Source organism: Leiobunum rupestre, chromosome 5 (assembly GCF_980474605.1).
Source record: "Leiobunum rupestre chromosome 5, qqLeiRupe1.1.hap1, whole genome shotgun sequence".
Classification (NCBI taxonomy): Eukaryota; Metazoa; Arthropoda; class Arachnida; order Opiliones; family Sclerosomatidae; genus Leiobunum; species Leiobunum rupestre.
The window spans coordinates 18,581,352-18,603,942 of NC_143388.1; the positions used below are offsets into that span (position 1 = coordinate 18,581,352).

The window sequence follows — 22,591 nt, forward strand, 5'->3', positions numbered from 1 at the left end:
GCGTTGGTTGTAGAGATTATCCGAACTTGTCCGTACGGGGCGAGGCTAAAGAAATTCAGTGACAAAAACCTTACTTTTAATTCATAGACATTCACTTCAGCCAAAAACTAGTCGTAAGAAAAATGATTTAAAATTAAAATATTTTTAATGAAAAATAATCAGAGAATTGCTTTAATATTAATAAATTAAAATCATACATGGAAATTTTGAAGCTCAACAGCGTAGGGGAAAAAACTCGTCTAATACCCTTTTCGATTATCTTTAGTCGAACATTAATAAACCATGAATCTAAATTTATTTTACAAAAAAACCATTGCGATATTCCGTAAGCCTTTACTTATATCCATGCATTTAAGCGAAGGATATTCGTGAAGTCACTACTGGGTGGCCCTAGAGTTATATTTTTCGAGTCAATACAAAAAATATAGAAGAAAATCCATTATTTGTTTTATTTACTTCGGGTTAAATATGTTAGTTTTGGTACTAGTTGGTGTACAATTCTTTATGACCAAACATTGTTTCAGTAGATATTAATTTCACTATTGTCTCCGAAGATATCTCATTATTTCGATAATGCGAAATAAAAGCAAACACATTTTGAATATAAATATTTTAAAACCAAGAATTTAGATAAGCAAAATATTAATTTACAGATTTACAATTTCCTTCGTTTCATGAAAAGCCTTTCTCCCAACAATAAAAGTAAACCTAAAAATACGCCACTCAAAACCAAAATGAATATCCCTAAAGTTTCTTCGATGCCTGAGGACACATTCGAGTGAAATCTGCAATTTCTTTTGATAGTGGGAAATAAACGTTTCGAAATACGACGCAGGTGTCCACTTTCAGTTAATTCGACTATTCTGCAAAAGAAATGTTTAGTATTACAGGCTTTTACTAGATACATAAACGCACAAACAAGCAATGCCTCCCAGTGGCGTAAATAGCGTTCACGCAGACGCCATTCAATTTACCTCTATTGGCAGTGGATGTTGAAAATTAAATTTATCAATCTATTTTTTGCATATATACTTTATAATTATCATTGTGTACTTAATTGTATTTAATTTTGGAGATTTTTATCAATGTTTAGTCGTAATTTTTAATCATATTATTCCTATATAATGGTAATTGTATTTTTTTAACTTTGTAAGTAATGTACATATCGGTGTGATATTGTTAGTGTAATTTTTTTCTTCTGCCTAGGCTAAGTGGTCAAGCTTTACGCAAATCAAACTGTATCAGTACCATTCCGTGTCTTCAACAGTTTTCTTAACACTCGTTTTTCGCACTTGCGCGCTTTCCAAAAAAGGAACACTTTCCCATCATCCATTGGGGAAAATAATTTAAATTCGGATTCACCTCGTACAAGTTGCTTATTTTCAAAATTTCTGACCATGTTTTACAGTGTCGATAAAAGATTATTCTTTGGAATTTGGTATTTATAAAGTCATTGTAGGATTTAGCACACTTCTGGTAGGTCAATTATGTACTTTTGCCATTTGCTATTGTGTTTATTACTTCACCATTAGAAAAACAATTAATAATAAATGATAACAATTGGGTTCAAGGCAATATACCGAACATCACATTACAAGCTATTTCGTTGTTTTGGGGCCTGGTTGTTGTGGGCGTAAAACTCTGAAACAAAGCATTTTGGGATCCATGTTCATTGGATATTTTTGTTTCATTAGGACCCAAAGAACACACCCTAAACTTTGTGTCAAACTAATCCGTAACACCCTGTTTACTTTCCCTCTATACACTGGTAAACAATTTTTAGAAATCCAAGATCCCTAGTCAACTAACACCAAATGAGCTTTACAGGAGGATAAATCCGGGCAAATTTATTATGCACCGTAATAAAAATGTATTTCATTGTTATTTTATTATGAACTCTTCCATTTTTCCACACAATCATATCACTCTCAATAATAATAAACCATTTCTAAGACTTACATTTTGTCTATGGAATCTTGTATCTCGGACTTAATGGGAAATCCAAAATGAACGTCAACGTGATGTAGTGTCGGACCCATCAGGAATTGCGAACAATCGAAGAGATTCTGTATTTCTGTTTGCTCAGCAACCATGACATAGTTCTGTTGGTTTTCTTTGACTTTATTCATTCCTTCCTCGATGGTCTGCACCAAATACGCGCTTTTGTCCCTCAGTCTCTCTTCGAAGATTAATTTTAAAGAATCGTTTGTATTATGCTGAAAAAAAGGAGTGCTATTATGAATAATCGCAAACAACTCAAGCCATTGAGTGGTCAATATTCAAAATGAATATTAACCAACTCAGAAAAATAGACTTTTAGATTAAGTGCTCGTTCTGATGTGCTATGAGACGTGAGTTTGTTAGTTATCTGTCAGTGATCTAGAGTAACATAAAAAGACTAGTAATAACAATGAATTACATGAACAAAATTGATTTTGAAATTGAATTTCAAATATAACAGAGTACTATATATAGATAATAACGATAGTAAAGGACCCTGGTCAATAAATTAAAAAGGACAATTTAAAGAGCATGGAAACCAAATACTAACTATTGGTAAAAATAAACACGGGAATTTTTTATTTTTAGAAAGAATGTAAATTCATTAGGTTTGTGATCTCGATCTTTTAGATTGACCTGTTAACAAAGCTCTGCGGATTTTAATTACTAATTAATGCTGACCACTTAAGTAGCCACAGGGAACACTGATTTCAAGTATAGGTGAGAGCGTGCTGTCTCGTGAATACACCACAATAGGGAAAAATCTACGACGCATACATAGTGACACGCGCATGATCCCAGAGTGGATAATTTCATCTATTTTATATTTATCGAAATGAATATTAGTTGAAATTGTTGTAATTTTCAAAATGTTTGACAGTCTAGATAGAACGGGTAAAAGAGGCCCATAAAGGGCTCTCCAGCAACAAAATCCGTCGAGTTATGACCGAATTACGTGGTTTTTTCTCTAATATGCAAAAAATATCCCCAAATTTTAAATTTGGAACTCCGGTCAGGTTGGGTATCGTTTTAACGCTTATTCGAATGTGACCCACCGTGGGGCGCTAGGAATAACAGTCTCGGAGTTATGACCAAAAGTACACTCAAACTAGTGGTGTTTTCGAAATTTCACTAAATATTGATCAAGATTGCGGCCAGGACCGACCATACTTTCGGATTTTACGAATTGTTTAATGCCGAATCGAATGAGACCAACCGTGAGTCCGTAGAAGGAATCGTATATAACGGAATTTACATTAGAAAATTGACATTTAATCCTCCAACAGTGTCTGAAAAGGTTTTTGTTTCTTATTTTTTTATTTTTTTTATCAGTATTGTTAAATGTTTTTTACAATAATTGATAAAGAGATGTTTAAAAACAGGAACGGAGCTGTTGCAATCAAACATATTTTTATTGAGTGAAAAATTAATACAGGGTATACAAATAAATATATTTTTTAGGGATCTACTGCCCAGGTAAGAGAAAAAGTTAAGTAGAAACTTTTAAGATGGCGCGACTATAGAGTAGTATCAGTATGACGTCTTGCAACGTCACCGATTATTTTAGCATGCTTCTGGTAGCAAACATTATTCAAATACAATACTGTTAAAAATTAATTAAAAACAAAGCAAAAAACATTTAAAGACACTGTTGGAGGATTAAATATCAATTTTCTAATGTAAATTCCGTTATAGCTCGGAAACGATTCATCCTACGGATATGCGGTTGATCACATTCGATCCAACACTTAGTGGAAGGTAAGACGGGTGTAGACGGTTCAATTCCATATTTCCTTGAACACAAAGTTCCAGGGCAACGCTTTAAATAACAGAAATGGTATTTTGAGTGAAAAAAGGCATTTTTTATTTTTTTTTAGAGATAAATATTTTAGCGTAGACTAGTAATTTAAAATGTGAATTAAAGCTTCGACAAATAAACTACAGGACCCAAATCATAAGCATGAACGTCAGTTCTTCAAATTTCATCGGCCGCCAGCGCTTCTACCGATAATAAATTTAATATACAAAACCACAGATGACCCGGATTCGATCGTCTGCTTTGTGGTTTTTAGTAGAAGTTAGGCTTTTTGGAAAGGTTTTAGGATTATACAGCTACTGCATCGAAGTATGAAGTTCCCTTTACTGTTTTCTAAGATTGGAGATATCTAGTTTCAGGGATAATAGTTTAAAAAGTTTCGATATTATCAATGCCTAACATCCACTGCTCTTATGGTGCGTGTAAATGTGATATGAAAGGTGTTAGTTTTTATTAAATTCAACAAACTCAAACAATTTTCCTTATGTTCCCATCATCGTTAAATGGAATTGGTCAAACTGATAAAATCCAAAGCCAATGCCAACACAAATGGTGCAAGAAGGTCGGTGGCAATGCAGGTTATAAACATAGTAATATCATTAATGTTATTTTTACCTCTCCGAGGGGACAAAGTCCCCTAGGAGGGGTTATACAACGACCGTGTCTGTCTGTGGGTGGGTCTGTGGGTGGGTCTGTGGGTCTGTCTGTCTGTCAGGACTGCGAACGCGTTCGCATTTTCGGTGCAAAGTGTAATCACTGCGTACGCAGTTTCTCAAACGGTTGGCAAAACCACCGTGTGACGGTGAGCGTTAACGGATGCATTTGCGGTTTGGTTTGGATGGTGTTTTTTCGCTCACCGTCGTGACGGTTTGGTGTATTACGTTTTTGTAATGTTTATGCGTAGGTTGTGAGTGTTGAATTTGTTGTGTTTGTGTTCTGATGGTTGTGCATGTTGAGTCTGTTGTGTTTATATAGGCGTTTTCTCTCCAACTTCTTCTTAATGACTTTGGGACGGACCGAATGCTGAGTGTAATGCTACCTCTCAACGTCCAATGGCAGGGTTTCCACCAGCTGTACACGGTATTCGTCTTAGTATCAATTTGCGATCGCATCGGGCGGGATTTGAACCCGAGACCTCCTGATTGACAGGCGGACGTTCTACCACAGAACCACCGACACTTGTTACGCCTTATTGAAAATTAGACCTTCAGCTTTATCGGAAGCGTATTTAATAGAGTACGAAATTTTGGTTTAATTGAAATAGAATTGAAATTGAAATTATTGCCTCGAAGAAATTCTAATTTAGCGTTTCTCTATTGATTAAAAACAAATGCGCCACCCAGGTTTCGAACCCAGACCATTCGGCTTCTCAGTCGAGCGCTCTACCACAGAACCACCGATAGCTGCTTAGATTCACTGAAATTAAGACAGGAATCGTAAGCATAATAGGTAATAAAGTCTTTTTTTATTAATGAATTTATGAAGGCCTAATCTGGTATTTTTTAAAGGTTAAATCTTGTTTTAGCGCAGTCAGCCGAGATTAGAGGGTTAAAGGGTAGACCCTGTGGGTGGTCCACTTTCTTAACGACCTATATATAGTTCTGTTAATTCAAAGGAGATAATTTAACGTTAATTGCTTTAAGAGGTGGCGGTTAGTCAAGTGGCTCTCTGTGCTTTGTTGATGGTAAGGTTTTTGCTTCTTGTAAATACATTTGGTGTGGATATTTGGATATCTACGATTTCTAACGCAGTCAATGATTTCTTGGGTGTGCGAGTCATTATATGATATTGGAAATTGGACGGCATTGGTCTTTTTCATGTGGTATGCGTCACAACGTCAACAGGAAGTGAACGAGTCGTCCACTACCAGATATCTACGGTATCTTCATCAAGGGCGAGTGTTGAAATAAAATGAGCGTTAAAGATGCGGCAAGTATTTCGTAAGCGAGTAATTCCAAAAAGCCTCTGTAGATATTTCTTTCATTAAAATTTGCTTCGTATTATATTTAACTGATAAACTTGTTCTGTAAAAGGGTTTAATTCAATTGTGCATTGTTATAGTACGTCTAACTTACTGTTGTAACTACTTAACTTATGATATTCTTAATAAATTAAAATTGGTCGTTTCGTCTCAATTATTTTAATTATAATTAAAATTTTATACCTGGCGGGATAGAAATGGGTTAATATTTTTAACAAATAACTCTAAATTGCGGAGATATATCTTTAAGGGTTATCTCGAGAAATTAATACCACTAGGGACAATTCTACCGAGGAGAGGTATATTTTGGCTTGCCAACTTGTTTTAAGGTTATTATTTCTTTGAGCGAAAGTTTAAAAATAGTAGGTACGATAAAGAATTAAAGATGTTACACGAAAGTTACCTGCCTCAACAATAATAAAATTAACATTTTCGTTCACTTAAATTACATTTAAAATCACGCACAAGTGAAAAAATATTAAGTTTTCCGAATATAAAAAAACCAGATCACACAACTCCAGAACAACCGAAATTTTCTGAACTGGAAAATCAGATTGAAATCTCTTGTTTGAATAATAAAGTTTGTTGGCTCAAAATAAGAATTATTTACATTGAATAACCAAAATGAATAATAATTAATTAAATAATTATAATATTTATTTATGTATTTATTTATATATATATATATATATATATATATATATATATATATATATATATATATAAAGTAATAATCAAATTTACTTATTGTTATAACTCCAAAATGTTCATCTTCAAGGTCTTCCCTACTCAATGAATATTTTTTTCTAGGATTAAGTTTAATCTTAATACGTTGGTGTGAAGAAAATTGCTTGAAATTAATGTTGCTTCGTTTAAAGTAATTATCCAAGAATGGTAAGTAGCAGTCTGAAATTTGACTTCCTAATTGGTTCCAAGAACCTAACTTAAATTTACTTAAATATTTTTTAGGACAATCAGATATCTAACTGTGGTTGACACAATTTCTAAATATTTGTTGAAAACGTACATGGTATTACTGCATCACCTTTAACATGTTCCCAAAATAATTTTAAATTTTCTTCCACCATTGCATAACAATTCTAAGATTTTTTAAACTATTTAATAAAAACAAGTTGGCAAGCCAAAATATACCTCTCCTCGGAAGAATAGTCCCTAGCGGTATTAATTTATCGAGATTACCCTTAAAGATATATCTCCCCCATTCAGAGTTATTTACTAAAAACGTAATCCCGGTTCAATCCCGCCCGGTATAAAATTTTAATTATAATTAAAATAATTGATACGAAACGACCAATTTTAATTTATTCAGAATATTATAAATTAAGTAGTTACAACAGTGAGTTAGACGTACTAAAACAATGCACAATTGAATTTAACCCTATTTACGGTACAAGTTAAGCAGTTAAATATAATACGAATCCAATTTTAATGAAAGAAATATCTACAGAGGGTATTTGTATTTTTCTCGCTTACGAAATACTTGCCGCATCGTTAACGCTCATTTTATTTCAACGTTCGCCCTTTATGAAGATACCGTAGAATATCGATATCTGGTAGTGGACGACCCGTAGACATCCTGTTGACGTTGTGACACATACCGCATGAAAAATACCAATACCGTCCAATTTCCAATATCATATAATGACTCGCACACCCAGGAAATCACTGACTGCATTAGGAATCGTAGATATCCAAATATCCACAACCAACAAAAAACTTATTAACAAGACGCGAAAAACTTACCAATCACAAAGCACAGAAAGCCACTTGTCTAAACGTTTACCAATAAATACGAACCCAATTGATGAACTGCATTAAACATCTTAATCAGTCGAGAAAACGTTTAAAATAAATTACAACCGAGTTGAAAACCAGACCAACTCGATATGTTGTTCATAAATGAACTATTAAGCTTGAAAACCAATACGCTAAACACAATAGATAAGAATATACGACTGAAAAAACTAAATAAATTACAAAAAACTAACGGGTTCTACCCTTTATCGTATCTGCTGACTGCGCTAAAACAAGATTTGACCTTTAAATTTTCATACGTAAAAAATGGGGGCTTTAATAAACACCGAAATTAAATATTAACTAGCAATATACGCTTCCGATGAAGCTGAAGGTCTAATTTTCGATTAAACGAAATAAGTGTCGGTGTTTCTGGGGTAGAACGTCCGCCTGTCATACAGGAGGTCTTGGGTTCGAATCCCGCCCGACGCGATCGCAAATTGATAGTAAGACGCATACCGTAAACAATTGGTGGAAACCCTGCCATTTGGACGTTGAGACGTTTATCGTAACCCTCAGCACTCGGTCCGTCTCAAAAGTCTATAAGAAGAATTTGGAGAGCAAAGACGCATATGCGAATTCAACACTCACAACCGCCATAACACAAACTCAACACTCACAACCGCCATAACAAACAAATTCAACATTCCTACACCACAGATAAACATTGCAACAAATTCCCATGACAACTGAGCCGAAACCGACGCGACGGTGAGCGTTAACGAAAGAACCAACCAAACCGCACCCTACGCAACCGCAACTTTGTAACGGGGAGCCTATATGGGAAACCTCGGTAGGCCTTTTTTCCCCCTTTTTTCCTAGGTTTTCTGACAGCTGGCCAAGGTCTTATCGGGTGGTCGAAGGTCGCCAACGGCGCGATCTTTTCTGTGTATATAAACAGCGGGAAGAAGGAGACGAGGGATCACTTCGGGATTAGAAATCAATATTGTAACTTGGTATCCTGTGAATAAAACTGTTTCTTTTTTTAAACTCATAAGCGAACTCTTTGTTGAAACTCAGCACACCCTTGCATTTTTGGAGGCACCGCCGAGATAATTTTTTTTTTCCGCTGATCGTAAGTTTTGGAGTTTTTTTCCGCAATGTCTTTCCTATGGTGAATGGGCTGGTTTTAGTATTTTTATACAAGGTTCTATGTGGGCTATCTTCTGATGGTCTTGGTTTATTTTTTAATGGGGTTTATGGAAAGTTTTTAAATGGGGAAGGGTTTCTTTATAGCTTGTTTTCTATAATGAGAGACATGGTTGGTGGCGGTTCTATCTGGGGTCCGTTGGTTGTGGTATTAATTGCTGGGGCAATATTACGGTTGATGGTTGATATCGGGGTCTATCGACGGGTTGACTTAGAACATAGGTTTCTTTCGGGTCTGTCGTCATGGTTTGCGATAGTACGGAGTTGTGGGATGGTGGAGGATGGTTTTCCATGGCGGCCCGGCTGGTACGTGGGCGGTGGAATTCGGGACGAATTGATTATTTGCCCTTCCTAGGGGGTTAGCCGGGGAGAATTGGTGCGGTTGTCATCGTCTGGGACTGTAGCGTGAAGCATAACGATGGTCTTCACTTGGCTCGTCTCGGGGTTGGTTCTGGTGGGTTGAGGAGGATTTCTGTCGGCGACGGGTTTACCTTGGCGGGCACTATCAAACTGGTAGTTGGAAACTCGAACCGGGGGCGGACGTCGGGCGGCAGTTCCGTCAGCTTCATTGGGGATCCAGAGAGCGGGATTTTTTTGGTGATTTCTTATCACGTCGGTAACGTACATACTGGCGAATTTGTTTCTCTTCTTGGTTCTGGACGGGGTATCGCTGCGTTTTCTTGGTTAACGCTCACCGTCAGACGGTGGTTTTGCCAACCTTTAAACGCGATTTCACGACTTTTTCACCGGTAATCTGTATTGGACTTTGCCCCCGGTAACGCGTTTTGGACTTGCCGCCGGTAACGCGTTCGCAGAATATTGACACACACACAGACAGACACACACACACACACACACACACACCGACAGACAGACACACACACCGACACGGTGATTGTATAACCCCTCCTAGGGGACTTTGTCCCCTCGGAGAGGTAAAAATGCTTGCATTTAAATATTAATTTTAACAAACAAATGTTTCCAAGGAGCTAAAGGCGTTAGGTCTAACGTGTTTCCCTTTTTTAATTGGCAAGTTTCAACATTTGATTAAAACCTTTCTAATGACGGACACCGTGGCGCTACAAGCGGCGCTGCCGTGAAAAACCAATCGCCCTATTTTATTTCGGGTTCAGGTAGTTTATTCGTCCAAGTTTAAAGCACTTAAATATAAATTTTTACCTTTATGAGACCATGCACTAAGCCTTCTTCTCGCATCAAGATGTAATAGTTATTGTTTTCAAACAAACCCTTGAAAGAGTGAAATGGACTCTTCCTATTTAGAGATATTTTCACTGACGTCACTTTGGACGCAAAACCGAGGAAGAGCATAACGGAGGTGAACCACGTGGACCACAGAACCAACCGAATGGAGTTCGATGTCGGCGATATTGACGAACCTAAACCATTAAGACTATTTGCAGTATTCAATTGATTAATAATTTCAAACTTGTCTTACATATAATATGGGAAAAGGCCTACAATATTGACGTCAACTAATATCAAACCTATCAATATCATCAACATACCTTGTTGTAAAAACATTCCAACTAAATTTAAACTGATGAAACCAACATAGTTTTTGTGTCCAATAGATGATATCAGTTCACGGTTTGAACTGTAGATGGAACAGAGGTATAAACCAAGAAATGACGAGATCAAAGAACCAATAATAAGAAGAGCAACGTCAATATGAAAAATACGAAAGTACGCCATAAAAGAGCTGTAACTGTGTCTCTGAAAAATGAGATAATAATTACGTCATTTAAAGATAATAACAAGGTATAGAACAATTTGTTTATTTCGCACGAAAATAAATATGTACCATTGCATTCAAATAGATTATTCTTCTAGTCCAAATCAATAAATTCTTAAATTAACATTTTATCAACGAACTATACAATAGGAACCTTCATACATTTTTAAGATCTTAAATAGCTTTGCAAATTAAATATTAAAAGAAAATACGTAAACATAAGATTTAATGTAAAACATAATTTGAGCAAAAACATATAATGCATTACCTTGAAATTTCAATTTCAAAGTATGACGTGTCTTTAGTTTCATAATTTTTAAATTTCCCCTTCGCCACCAAAATGAATTGTATTAGACCGCAATCTTTGTGGTTGCTTGTTTTTTTTCTATTCACAGAAACCAATAGTAACTAAAAAGCCATTTTGATTTTAAACATACCGAAAGTGATGGTTGTCTTATAACAGTCGTTATTTGAAGATTATCGACTGGGTGACTAAATGAAATCATTTTTCTTCGCTCTCCACTCATCAGTAAGTAACTTGCCGATATATTAAAATCCTTAATGAATTTAAAATGAAATATTATGCATTTATTCCCTAAGAACCTTCTATGCAAACTAGTTTAAGCACGTTTATGACAAAAACTGTTAATATGCACAGTATGTTGCACTGAGTTTTCCTGAGGTCAATTTCGTTATTTATCTCAAATGACCAATTTTCTCATTTATAACTTGTTTAAGCTAAAATTTTTAATTTAACCAAATTCTTGGAAAACGTTTTTGAAATCGGAGCAGTTACTTTCGAGCAAAAGTGCTATTATGGCTATTCCAACATCTATAAAAAATTTATTTCAATAAAATTTTTATTTACAATAACCTAATTTTTAAGGTTGTTTTACGACTTGGCCAGTTTAATATAAACTACGAAATTGTTTTCCACAATAAATAAATATTATTTTTATTATTTTACCACTAGGCAAATCTTTTAATTTATTTATTGATGTTTCGTTCGATTTATTTTTTAATTTAATTTAATTTATCGTTTCTTACCTAATCATGGAGCAAACAAAATGTCATAGTAATACCCCGCACAACCAGTATTCATAAATAATTAAAAGTAAAGTTCAACTTACACCATTCTTTAATGCTCCGATCAATCCTGGTTTGGATATATTGGATCCATCGTAAGAAGAGTATATTTTAGGTGTATACCTGAGAAAATATCGTATATCTTAATACACCAGTTCCACGAATTTTTATCGTTTCGATCATGAACATTTTTTTTATAAAAAAATATACCGAAACTCTAGTAGGAAGCTGCAATTCAACAGCTAATTTAGTTAAAGAAAAAAGGTTTCCTTAGTTCTATTTATTACATAATAATATTTCTCATGATAACAGCGATTTAAATATTACCAGTAAAATATAAAATCACTCACGAGAATGATCTCTACTGCTAATGTCACTTGTTTAAATCATGTTTTTTAGAAAGACGTTTAAGAAGAAAAAATAATGCGGGTCAAATGCTATTGCTTCGATAAAATATTTCTCATACATGTATACGTGTAAGCGTAGTTTTTAATGGACTTATGCTTATGTAAATTTTTTAAGCTGTTAGGCTTTGTACGCGTCCTCGTTTTGAAAGAGGCTGATTGGAATAGCATAGAAGGATACTTATCTTTTAAGGTAAGACTGTATTTACTTCTGATATTAGTTATATATTAAAACACGTAAGTAACGTTAAGCACGCAATCCCACCTATATTAAACCCTACATTGAAGCCTCAGCAGGCGACGAACCTGAAACCAAGAATATCAGCGAGCAATTGAATTACATTAATACAAAATCCTCTGAGTTCATAATTTCCTTCTTGTTGTGAATAATTATAAACGCAAGGAAATTTCTGGAAAAAGACAAAAATAACTTTTAATATGTGAAAGCTCATACTTTATGTAAAAGAGTTTTATGGGTATTTAGCGATGCTTTTTTTATCAAAACCGATTATGAGGGTGTCAGAATTCACATTTCTCACTGAATACCTTTATTAAAGTGCCATTTCTGTGCTGTTGGAAACGGGATTTTACAATTAGACACGGTAACCGTGGTAATATCGCGTGAAGTGGCACCAAAAAAATTGATATATTTTTATATTTTATAATGGAGGGAAGAAGTAATTTTAAGCCCGGTAATGGTGGAGTATGGGTTTTCAATCTGGTAGGAAATGGGGATAAATTATAAAATTGATAAGAATCTTTAAACGGGAATGGATATCGTTTCATATGTGCGGTAATTGTAATGTTTTTACTTCAAATACAGCTCTCGTCAGTAAATAGGCTAAGGTATCATATGTCACAAATATAAAATGAAAAAATCCAATTTCTACTCAGAAAAGTTGTTTCGGTTGAGAAATGTTTCTTTGCAACTTTTGGGCTTAAGTCAGTACAATGTTTATCTTCTTTAGATAAAAAGGTATTATCTTAATAAATGGGATATATTCAAGCCCCGGTCACACGACTTATAGAACCCACTAACTAACTAGTTATATACCTAATTGAGTCATCATCTGATAAAAACAAGTAGCGAAGATACCTATTGTAATTTGTAAACTCTGTTCGGCTGCGCTTGTTTCGGAAGCAATTCTAAGACGGTTCGGCGAGTAGTTATAAAGGATAAAGCATTTTGTGCCTATAATTTTTCGATAAACCAGGGAACATGAAGTGATTGGACGATACTAAAACCATGGTAAAAGGCCCTTTGGACTGCAGTCTATGCTTTAATAATTCGTCATCGGGTGTCATGTTTATTGAAAAATACAAGCACACAATAAAAATTAATACTAGTTGCTATGCAAAGCCCGTGTGAATTTCTTCAAATAAACAGGCATCGAAACCCTTTTCAATAGTTAGTTTTTATCTCAGTATTGAACCGTTAAGCTTCCAACATACAAAATCACCTGCCACCGCCACCGTCTCTCTGTAAAGGGGGGAGGTTCAAGAATTTTGAAAGTTTCGGGCTGTCAAGGCCATATAATTCGTCACGTGGTCGACAAAACGTTCCGTTTGAAATGGGGGTTTACATTCTTTCGAATGACCTTAGCGACCCTGCGAATACTTCAGTTAATACGAAGTAGGACGCAAACGGACAGTGAGGGGGTACCTCTTTAAGGCGGCTTTTCCCGTCTGGTTAGAGATACAGTGTCCATGTTACAAAATGTACTGATTAATTTTCTCATACCAAAAAAGGAATATATCCAATGCTAAATTTTAAAATTTTAAAAGTTTTCTAAACACTCAGTAGCCTCTGGTTCAGTTGGATGGGTGATGTACTGACGAACAAGTGAATTCCAACCATCCATCATTATTCGATCGCTGCTTTTTACCGCTTAATTTTCCGTTCCGATTCAGAGCTTTATAAAACGTTAACCATGATGCACCTAGCACCATCTTACCAGCCACAACTTTCTCAATTTGTGTTTTTACGTAACAAAGGTCTCAAAATATACTGATTTAACTGGTATTTAGTTATGACCATAGTCTTGTAAGAATATTTTTTAATTAAAATAAAGAGTTAATAAATATAAATAATGGTAGACTTAAATAGATGTGATAATTGAAGTGGTGACCAGCCAAAATGGCCGCTATGGACGGATGTAAACAAATGATCTATCAGCTCAAGCAATGTTACCACACCAAATATACACTATTAGCCTTTTGATTTTTAAAACAATTTCTACCTAATTTTAAATAATTATTTTTACTAGAAACTTATAAGTTATGTAACTAATACAGAGGTGGGCCAAATTTGCGAGCGCTTATGATTGAAAATTCTTTCGCAGAGAGCGAGCATTTCTAATTTTAAGTAAAAGCCAAACTGAATCAGCTCAAGCCGCCGACTGCCGAGAAATTATCTCAATCACTGATCGTTCACGGCGCGTTGAGCAAGATAGGCCGATCGACGCGCGAGAAGCGGCGCTTAAAAGTGAGCCAGCTAGAGGTCTCTAGTGGGCAAATAGTTCGTCCACTAGAGAGCGTTGACCCAGAGTCGAGAGAAATCTAATCGAGCGAGTGAATTATTTTTTTTAAAGCTGACGGATCTCTTTCCCGGTGAGCGACCGGATGGTTTGTTCGACAACAAGCTCTCACTCTGCGGGCGGGCCTACATTTCAAAATACTAGTTTGTTTTCATCATTAATCTATCTTAATTGTTTTAATCAGTGACAGGACGAATATTTTCCTTAAAATTCTCATCGACGGTGACCGTTGACGCCATCTTCATTGTTGGCTCTTTATTAGGGTCATCTTTCCCTATATGCTAATATAAAGAACGCTGAAACTAGGCATTTCATCTTGTGGGCACCCTGCTAGAGTAAGCATATTAGAATTGGAAAAACATATTGAAGGCTTTTTAGCTTTGTGAATGCCTTAAAATAAGTTTTATATTATAATCTTTATTCCCAGAGGCGTCCCTTCAAAGTTTTGTATAGTTGGTAAACTGAGGGGTCGTTTGCAGAAATGTGCAAAATCGATAGTGATTGTTAGAGTTCCACTCTCACTCAACACTCAACAGAGATAATCAACTAAAAAAATCTTTACTCTTTCCAACTCTCGCTTTTCAAAAATTTCGGATATAGTTCTTAGATCTGCTACTCTCCCCTTAATCCGACTACTTCGGTACGCCACTGATTATTAGACAATATAACACTATTCTATAACAAATTTGGTAAAGGGTCATGTGACATGACAGGCGGAATGAATTAAAACTAAAATGTTTTTCTACTTTCTTAATACAACCCCTTCAAACTTTTTCCAGTATAAAACGATAATAAAAACCCAGGATTAATTAATATCGAGATAAAATGTTTTCAGCTGAGTCTCCCCCTCCCCAGATATCGATGAACCTGTCACCGACAGCGGTAACATTCCATCTGGAAGGGGCTTAGTCAATCCATATCTCGACTGAAGATACATTTTCATTATAAAATAGTGCAATTTAGATATGCATATCTTATTATATAGATCCTTTACCTGGTTTGCTATTTATTTTATCCAATTGCTTTCTTATTTTATATTATTCTAAATAATTATTAACTTTTGCAGTTAGTGTTGAGAGTTTTATAGGACTAAATTACCTAAAGCGATCTTTAACTGTATCTACTTGCGAGCCTACTTTCTTATTTTGTTTAAGATAATTTGAGACTTCTTTTTGGTTTTAAAAGGGTTAAGTTTTATTTTGAACTAAAAATTCCTCCTTTAGGAGGGTTGACTCTTTAGAGTCCGAGCGAGCTTTTTCTCTCACCTAGTTTTTACGACGTTTCTGGTCATTCTGTTTTTATAAAGGATGGGGTATTTCCCCTAAATACTAGGACGGTCCCATTGAGCCGCCCCCCGTTGCCTCCAATATCCGGTCTTCGTCTTTCGGGTTTGCAAGGCAGGGATGGCTCAACGTTTTCGCCACGGAAAAACCCAGATTGGCACTTTCGCGTTTATACATTTTACAAAAGAAAATTATTACAAAAGAAAATTCTCGAATTAATTTTCCATGGATATTGCCATTTTTAAAACAAATAATACACTAAAAAAAATACAACATTTTACAAATTAATAATAAACACATTTCAATTAAACAATAATACACAATTTTAAACTAATTACACAAATACAAAGATATTTAACACTCCCCCGGCAAATACGTTAGTATTTCCAAAAACAATTCAATTTAAACATTTTTTTCAAATTAAAGGGAGTAATTTTTAAGCAATTTTAAATTTCAATCACTAGTAATTTCTAGGGGGTACAGTAATTGTATGGGACGTCGTATGACGTTTCCATTTCCAGTACGAACTAAGCAGGAACGTATTTTTTGGTCACGGCCAATTTTTACTTCTGTAATTAAACCCAATTTCCAATTTTGACGGGGTCGGTTGTCCTCGTGAATGAGAACAACTTGGCCTTCTTTAAATATGGTTTCCCGCTTAATTACCTTACTGTGATGAGCCGACCTAAGATCTAACAGGTACTCTGATTGCCACCTTTTCCATAATCTTTCGAGTACCTTTTGTCTATGCTTTAATCTTAGTATCAAATCTTTTCGCGTGGCATTTACATTTAAATCTTTAAAGTTTTGATTTGGCAAGGTGGTGATTCTTTTACCGATAGAGAAATCAGCGGGAGTGAGTGGGCATGGTTCGTTAACGTCATTGTAGACAAACGTAATGGGTCTGGAATTTATCATTCCCTCGGTTTCCGCGATTAATGTTGACATTTCGGCAAAATTTAATTGAGCATTACCCAATACCTTTTTTAGGGTGCTTTTGATAGTGCGAACCATCCGCTCCCAGTGACCTCCCCACCAGGCCGCTCTTTCAGCGATAAAACGCCAAGATATTCCAATTTTACCGAAAAACGCAAAAATTTCGTCATTTTTGATATTTTTCCAAAGTTCTTTAAGGTCTGCATTCGCCTTTTTAAAAGTGGCTGCATTGTCGCTAAACACTATTTGAGGAATACCTCTTTTCGCGATCATTCTCCGCATAGCTAACAAAAAGTCTTCGGTAGACAGAGAATCGACTAATTCAAGATGTAACGCGCGCGTCACGCTACACGTAAACAAACAGACGTATGTTTTTACCATTGTTTTTGGTTTGTACTTGTCAATCACATACAGAGGGCCACAGAAATCTATTCCTATCGTACTAAATGGGGGTGTTTCGTCAATTCTAGCTTTCGGTAGCGGGGCTTCCGACATTTTGCCCGGTTTTGCACTAAATTTTTTACATTCGAAACACTTATTTATTACTTGTTTGGCTAACTGGCGACCCGAGATCACCCAGTATTTTTCGCGAATTTGCGTGATTGTGCCGTTTACACCAGAGTGTAGCACTTGGGCGTGGCTTCTTTCTACGAGCAGGGAGGCGAAACGGCTAGTTTTTCCCAAAATAATCGGATGTTTTTGTCTATACGTTAATTTCGCTTCTTCCAAGCGGCCCCCCACACAGAGCAAACCTTCGTTATCAATAAATGGTTTCAAAGATACAATTTTCGAATTTTTATTAACCTCTTGTTTGTTTTCTAAAGAAATTATTTCATCTTTAAATTCAATTTTCTGGATATGTTTCACCCATAGATTTTCCGCTTCGTTTAGCTCTTCAGCGGTTAAATTACCCTTAATTCTAGTTTTACATTTCAACATTTTAGCGAAGCGCTTAACCCAGGCTGTTACGCGGAATAATTTATCTATTTTACTATAGCGGTCTAAAGGGATTAGATTTTGGATTAAATTTTGATCATCGCGAGTGGTTACCATCGCTACCTTTCTCCTTTCAGCGTCTACCCCGTCGTTAGATAAATCTAAGGGGGTGGATGGAAAATTTGGCCAATGACTTTCGGGATCCCGCAACCATAACGGACCCTCAAACCAAAATTTACTTTCGTTGAGCTTTTTCGTGCTTAAGCCCCTAGTTGGTAAATCGGCTGGGTTACTAGTTCCGGGACAATGACCCCAATTTTCGAGGTTAGTTAAATTTTGGATTTCGCGGACTCTATTGGAAACGAACGGTTTCCAATCCTCCGAGTTATTTTTTATCCAGTGAAGGGCTATCATTGAATCGGTCCAATAATACGTTTTTGAGATTTTGTTTTCAAATTGTTCGTTAGCGTATTTAGCTAAGCGGGCACCCAAAACGCACCCCATCAACTCTAAACGGGGAATCGTATTATCTTTCAGCGGGGCCACGCGGGTTTTTGACATTACCAGTACAGTTTTAACTTCCCCCCTTTTAGTGGTCAGTCTAAAATAAATCGCGGTTGCGTAACCTTTTGAGCTGGCGTCGCAGAAGCAGTGTTGCTCTCTCGACTCTATTTCGCCCTCCAACCCATTCAAATAATACCGGGGAAAAGCTGTTTTTCTTAATTCGGGTAGTTCTTCGCACCATTTTTCAAACTCCCTTCCTATATTTTCCGGAAGTTCGTCATCCCAGGTCAAATTTTTTATTTTCCATAACTCTTGGAACAGTAGTTTGGCCCTAATTGTGTAAGGCCCTAAAATCCCCATCGGATCAAATACTTGGGAAACGGAACTCAAAATGCACCGCTTCGTTTTCTTGAGGTTTATTAGGTAACTCATTAATTTTGACAAGTTAAATGAAAAGGTATCAGTTTCGGGGTCCCAATTTAAGCCTAGCACCTTTTGAGTTTCGGAACTATTTTCACTAGAGAAAATAGGAATGGGGCCTGCGTTTTTATCTTTCTCCCCCCACATTTGTCTGAGCTCGGGCGAATTTGAATTCCACTTTCTTAGTCGCATATTCGCGTCCCCCATAATTTCGTTCATCCTAACTGATATTTTGTAAGCCTTTTCGACATTTTCGGCTCCGCTTACAGCGTCGTCTACATAGAGATCCCTATCTAAAATTTCGGTTACTTCGGGGTCAGTTTCTTGGTAATTTTTAATATGGAACTTAATTGTTCCAGCGAGAAGGAACGGGGAGGGTGAAAACCCGAAAGGAACTCTATTGTATCTAAACACCCTAAATGAATTTTGATCTATTTTTCCCTCTTGGTCATATTTAAACCAAAGAAACCGAGTTACGTCCCTTTCTTCTTCCGCTAACCCCACCTGAAAAAAAGCCTTTTCTATATCGGCTAACAAAGCCACTTTGTGGTTTCTAAATCTCAAGAGTAAGCCTAACATATCAGGATTTAAATTAGGACCTGGCGACAAACAGTCGTTTAGAGAGGGTAAGTTCGCTTCATGGGCGGAGCCGTCGAAAACGACTCGGACCTTTGTTGTGGCGCTGCTATCTCGCACTACCGCCTGGTGGGGCACATAATGACAATTTTTCGAGTCAATCTTTTCGGGGGGTACCTCCTCGATAATCCCCGAATCTAACTGTTCTTGAAGAACTTTTCTGTACTCTTTGAAAAGAGCGGGATTTTTCCCAAGTTTTCTAGCTAAACTTTGCGCGCGTTTTTTCGCGATTTCAAAATTATTGGGCAGGTTTTCCCTATCAATTTTCCAGGGGAATCGAACGCTATAACGGCCGTTTTCGAATTCAATGCTATTTTCGAAATCTTCTACGATTTCTTCGTCATTGGGTGGGTCATTAGATTTTTCACGAATGCCTATAGCCTCAATCTCCCAAAACGATTTTAACGTTTCATTAACTTGATTTTCTTCCACACTAACGTGCAAGGTCGAGTACGTTTCTCGTCCTACACCTGTTATTTTTACGGGACCCGTTATGGCCCAACCAAATTTAGTTTCTAAAGCGACGGTGTTTTTTCCGAAACGCTCAATTTTACCGGAAACTAACTCCCAATAAATATCACCCCCAATTAAGGCGTTAATGTCTAGGGTTCCCTTTTCCGATTCATCGGCCATCTGTAGGCCTTTTTCCTCGAGATAATTTTCTATTTCGATACAAGGTGGTTTAGACAATGCCCGACAAATGAACGGGACTTCTACGGCCTGAATTTCTATAAATTCACGTGGGTAAATTTTGTTACGTAGAATTAGCCTAACAATACGCCGACTTACTTCCGCGGCTTTACTAGTCCCGAACCCATGAACCGCTATTTCAGTTTTACCAACTACGGGCAATTTTAATTTACGGGATAAGCTTTCCTGTACAAATGACAATTGGCTACCCCCATCTAATAAACAACGAATTGTTTCTCCTTTTGATTTCATTTCGGGGTTTTCCGCGAGGGCCTGAACTGTTTGTAACAAAACTGTATTTGAAGTAGCTACTTGAGAGCTGTTTACCGACACCTGCATTGTAGTAAAATCCTCCCTTCCCCTTTCTTTATCCTTTTCGCCCTCTTTAGGGGGGTTTCGATTTTTCTTGGAATTTGACTCATTTTTCTCGCACACTACGATATTATGGGCCCTCCCACATTTTCTACACCCTTTAAATTTTGACGGGCAATTTTTGGTTTGGTGGGCTTTTCTAATACAATTAAAACATCTATCCTCATCTTTTAATAGGCGTTTTTTATCCTCGATCGAGTGATAGGTGCAATTCGTGGACGAGTGTTGGGTGCTTTTACAAAAAATGCAATACACATTTTCGTTGGGGACTACAGCCGATAGCGCGGTTGCCGATGGCTGTCTTTTAAACTTTTCCGGGTAGGATTTTTCCCTACTTTGTTCTTTTTGAACTTTCGCGTAACTATCTATAATTTGGGGCCCCTGTCCTAACATTTCAGAGACCTCCCGATTTTCTACCTCTTTTTTAAGGAACGTTATCAAGTTATCGACATCCCAATTGTCACCGGCGGGTTTCGTTCTACTATAATCTAGCCTAATATCGCTAGGAAGACAACGTAGTAGGGCTGGGCAGAGAAAAGTACCATTTACTTTTGGGTCTACGCCTAGATTTCTTAAGCTTCTTATTGTTCCCTCACACGTATCAACCAGGGTGCGCAACGCTTTTACATCATTTGATTTTTTAACCGACTGTATATCTAATAACTTATTCATTAATCTATGTATTACGAGATCTTTTCTACCATATCGGTCTTCTAACATTTTTATTACGTCGTCGTAGTTTTGCTCTGACGCGTCTAAGAAATCTAATACACTAGCCGCCTCCCCCTCTAAATACGAAGCCAAATACGTAAACTTTTCTACCTTTGGTAAGTTCGTTCGGTGGATCGCCGCTTGAAATTGGCTCCAGAAACTGGACCACTTTGAAATGTCTCCGTTGAATTTGGGCATCGTGATGGTGGGAAGCTTCGTGGCCGAGATGATCTGCGGTGGTGGGATCAGCGTTGGCGTCGTCAGCTGCAGGTTTCCTCCGTGGTTCGAAGGGATGGACGTTGTCGTTCCGTAGCCTCGGAGCTCGTTGATTTTCCGGTTGGCTTTGGATTTGGCGACGGTGATTTTGTCCCTGTAAGTTATTGTCGAGCTCGCCTCCTTTTCGAGATCCGCTGGTGAATCGAGGTGCGATTCGGCCTTTTGGTCGAGAAGAATGATTTCCTCCTCTTTTTGAAGAACGATGGCCAGTAAGTCCTCCAGTTGCTCGATCGTACATTTTTTGTCTTTGATGAGCGTTTCTACTTTCGAAGTCTCCACGGTGATGGCTCTCCGGATGGGAGTCCGGCTGGCTTTTACCCTCTGGTACGCGGCGTTGGCGGCCGCAATCACTTCTTCTGCCGGCTCCGTCATCTTTGGCGTGGTCGTTGCTCGCGTTGGAAAAACAGTTCTTTTTTCCAAGTTTTGATTCGCTTACGTTGGCTTTTAGATCCCGGGTTTCGGCACCATTATGTTGAGAGTTTTATAGGACTAAATTACCTAAAGCGATCTTTAACTGTATCTACTTGCGAGCCTACTTTCTTATTTTGTTTAAGATAATTTGAGACTTCTTTTTGGTTTTAAAAGGGTTAAGTTTTATTTTGAACTAAAAATTCCTCCTTTAGGAGGGTTGACTCTTTAGAGTCCGAGCGAGCTTTTTCTCTCACCTAGTTTTTACGACGTTTCTGGTCATTCTGTTTTTATAAAGGATGGGGTATTTCCCCTAAATACTAGGACGGTCCCATTGAGCCGCCCCCCGTTGCCTCCAATATCCGGTCTTCGTCTTTCGGGTTTGCAAGGCAGGGATGGCTCAACGTTTTCGCCACGGAAAAACCCAGATTGGCACTTTCGCGTTTATACATTTTACAAAAGAAAATTATTACAAAAGAAAATTCTCGAATTAATTTTCCATGGATATTGCCATTTTTAAAACAAATAATACACTAAAAAAAATACAACATTTTACAAATTAATAATAAACACATTTCAATTAAACAATAATACACAATTTTAAACTAATTACACAAATACAAAGATATTTAACAGTTAGTACATTTTCGTATATATCCTCTGTTCCGCTTTTTTGTCTAAATTTACACACAAATCGATGATAATTTAAGGAAAAATATTTGTCCCGTCACTGATTACAATAATTAAAAAAATAATTAATGATGATAACAAACACGTATTTTGAAATGCAGGCCTGCCGCCCAGTGAGCGGTTGTTATTGAACAAACCATCCTTCATCTTTAAAACATTAATTCTATCGCTGGGGTAGATCTCTCTG

General features: G+C 36.8%; 1 protein-coding gene across 1 annotated transcript; it reads right to left on the reverse strand.

The window, feature by feature from the left end:
- Positions 1–655: 655 nt before the first annotated feature.
- LOC149943715 (uncharacterized) lies at positions 656–21,678 on the reverse strand. The gene is made up of 7 exons (XM_090176161.1): positions 16,492–21,678; positions 12,312–12,415; positions 11,646–11,724; positions 10,289–10,496; positions 9,942–10,159; positions 1,960–2,216; positions 656–863 (listed from the first exon to the last, which is right to left on the reverse strand). The coding sequence occupies exons 1-7, from the start codon at positions 21,676–21,678 to the stop codon at positions 656–658; spliced, it is 6,261 nt and encodes a 2,086-aa protein (XP_090032287.1).
- Positions 21,679–22,591: the final 913 nt, after the last annotated feature.

Bases quoted from the DNA above. Each gene is read 5' to 3' on its own strand.
- LOC149943715 (XM_090176161.1), bottom strand. From the start codon at position 21,678: ATGACGGAGCCGGCAGAAGAAGTGATTGCGGCCGCCAACGCCGCGTAC. The intron at 10,160-10,288 runs GTATGTTGATGA...TTAATGGTTTAG, and splicing joins TGGAATGTTTTTACAACAAG to GTTCGTCAATATCGCCGACA. The intron at 864-1,959 runs GTAAGTCTTAGA...TTTCTTTTGCAG, and splicing joins CAAGATTCCATAGACAAAAT to AATAGTCGAATTAACTGAAA.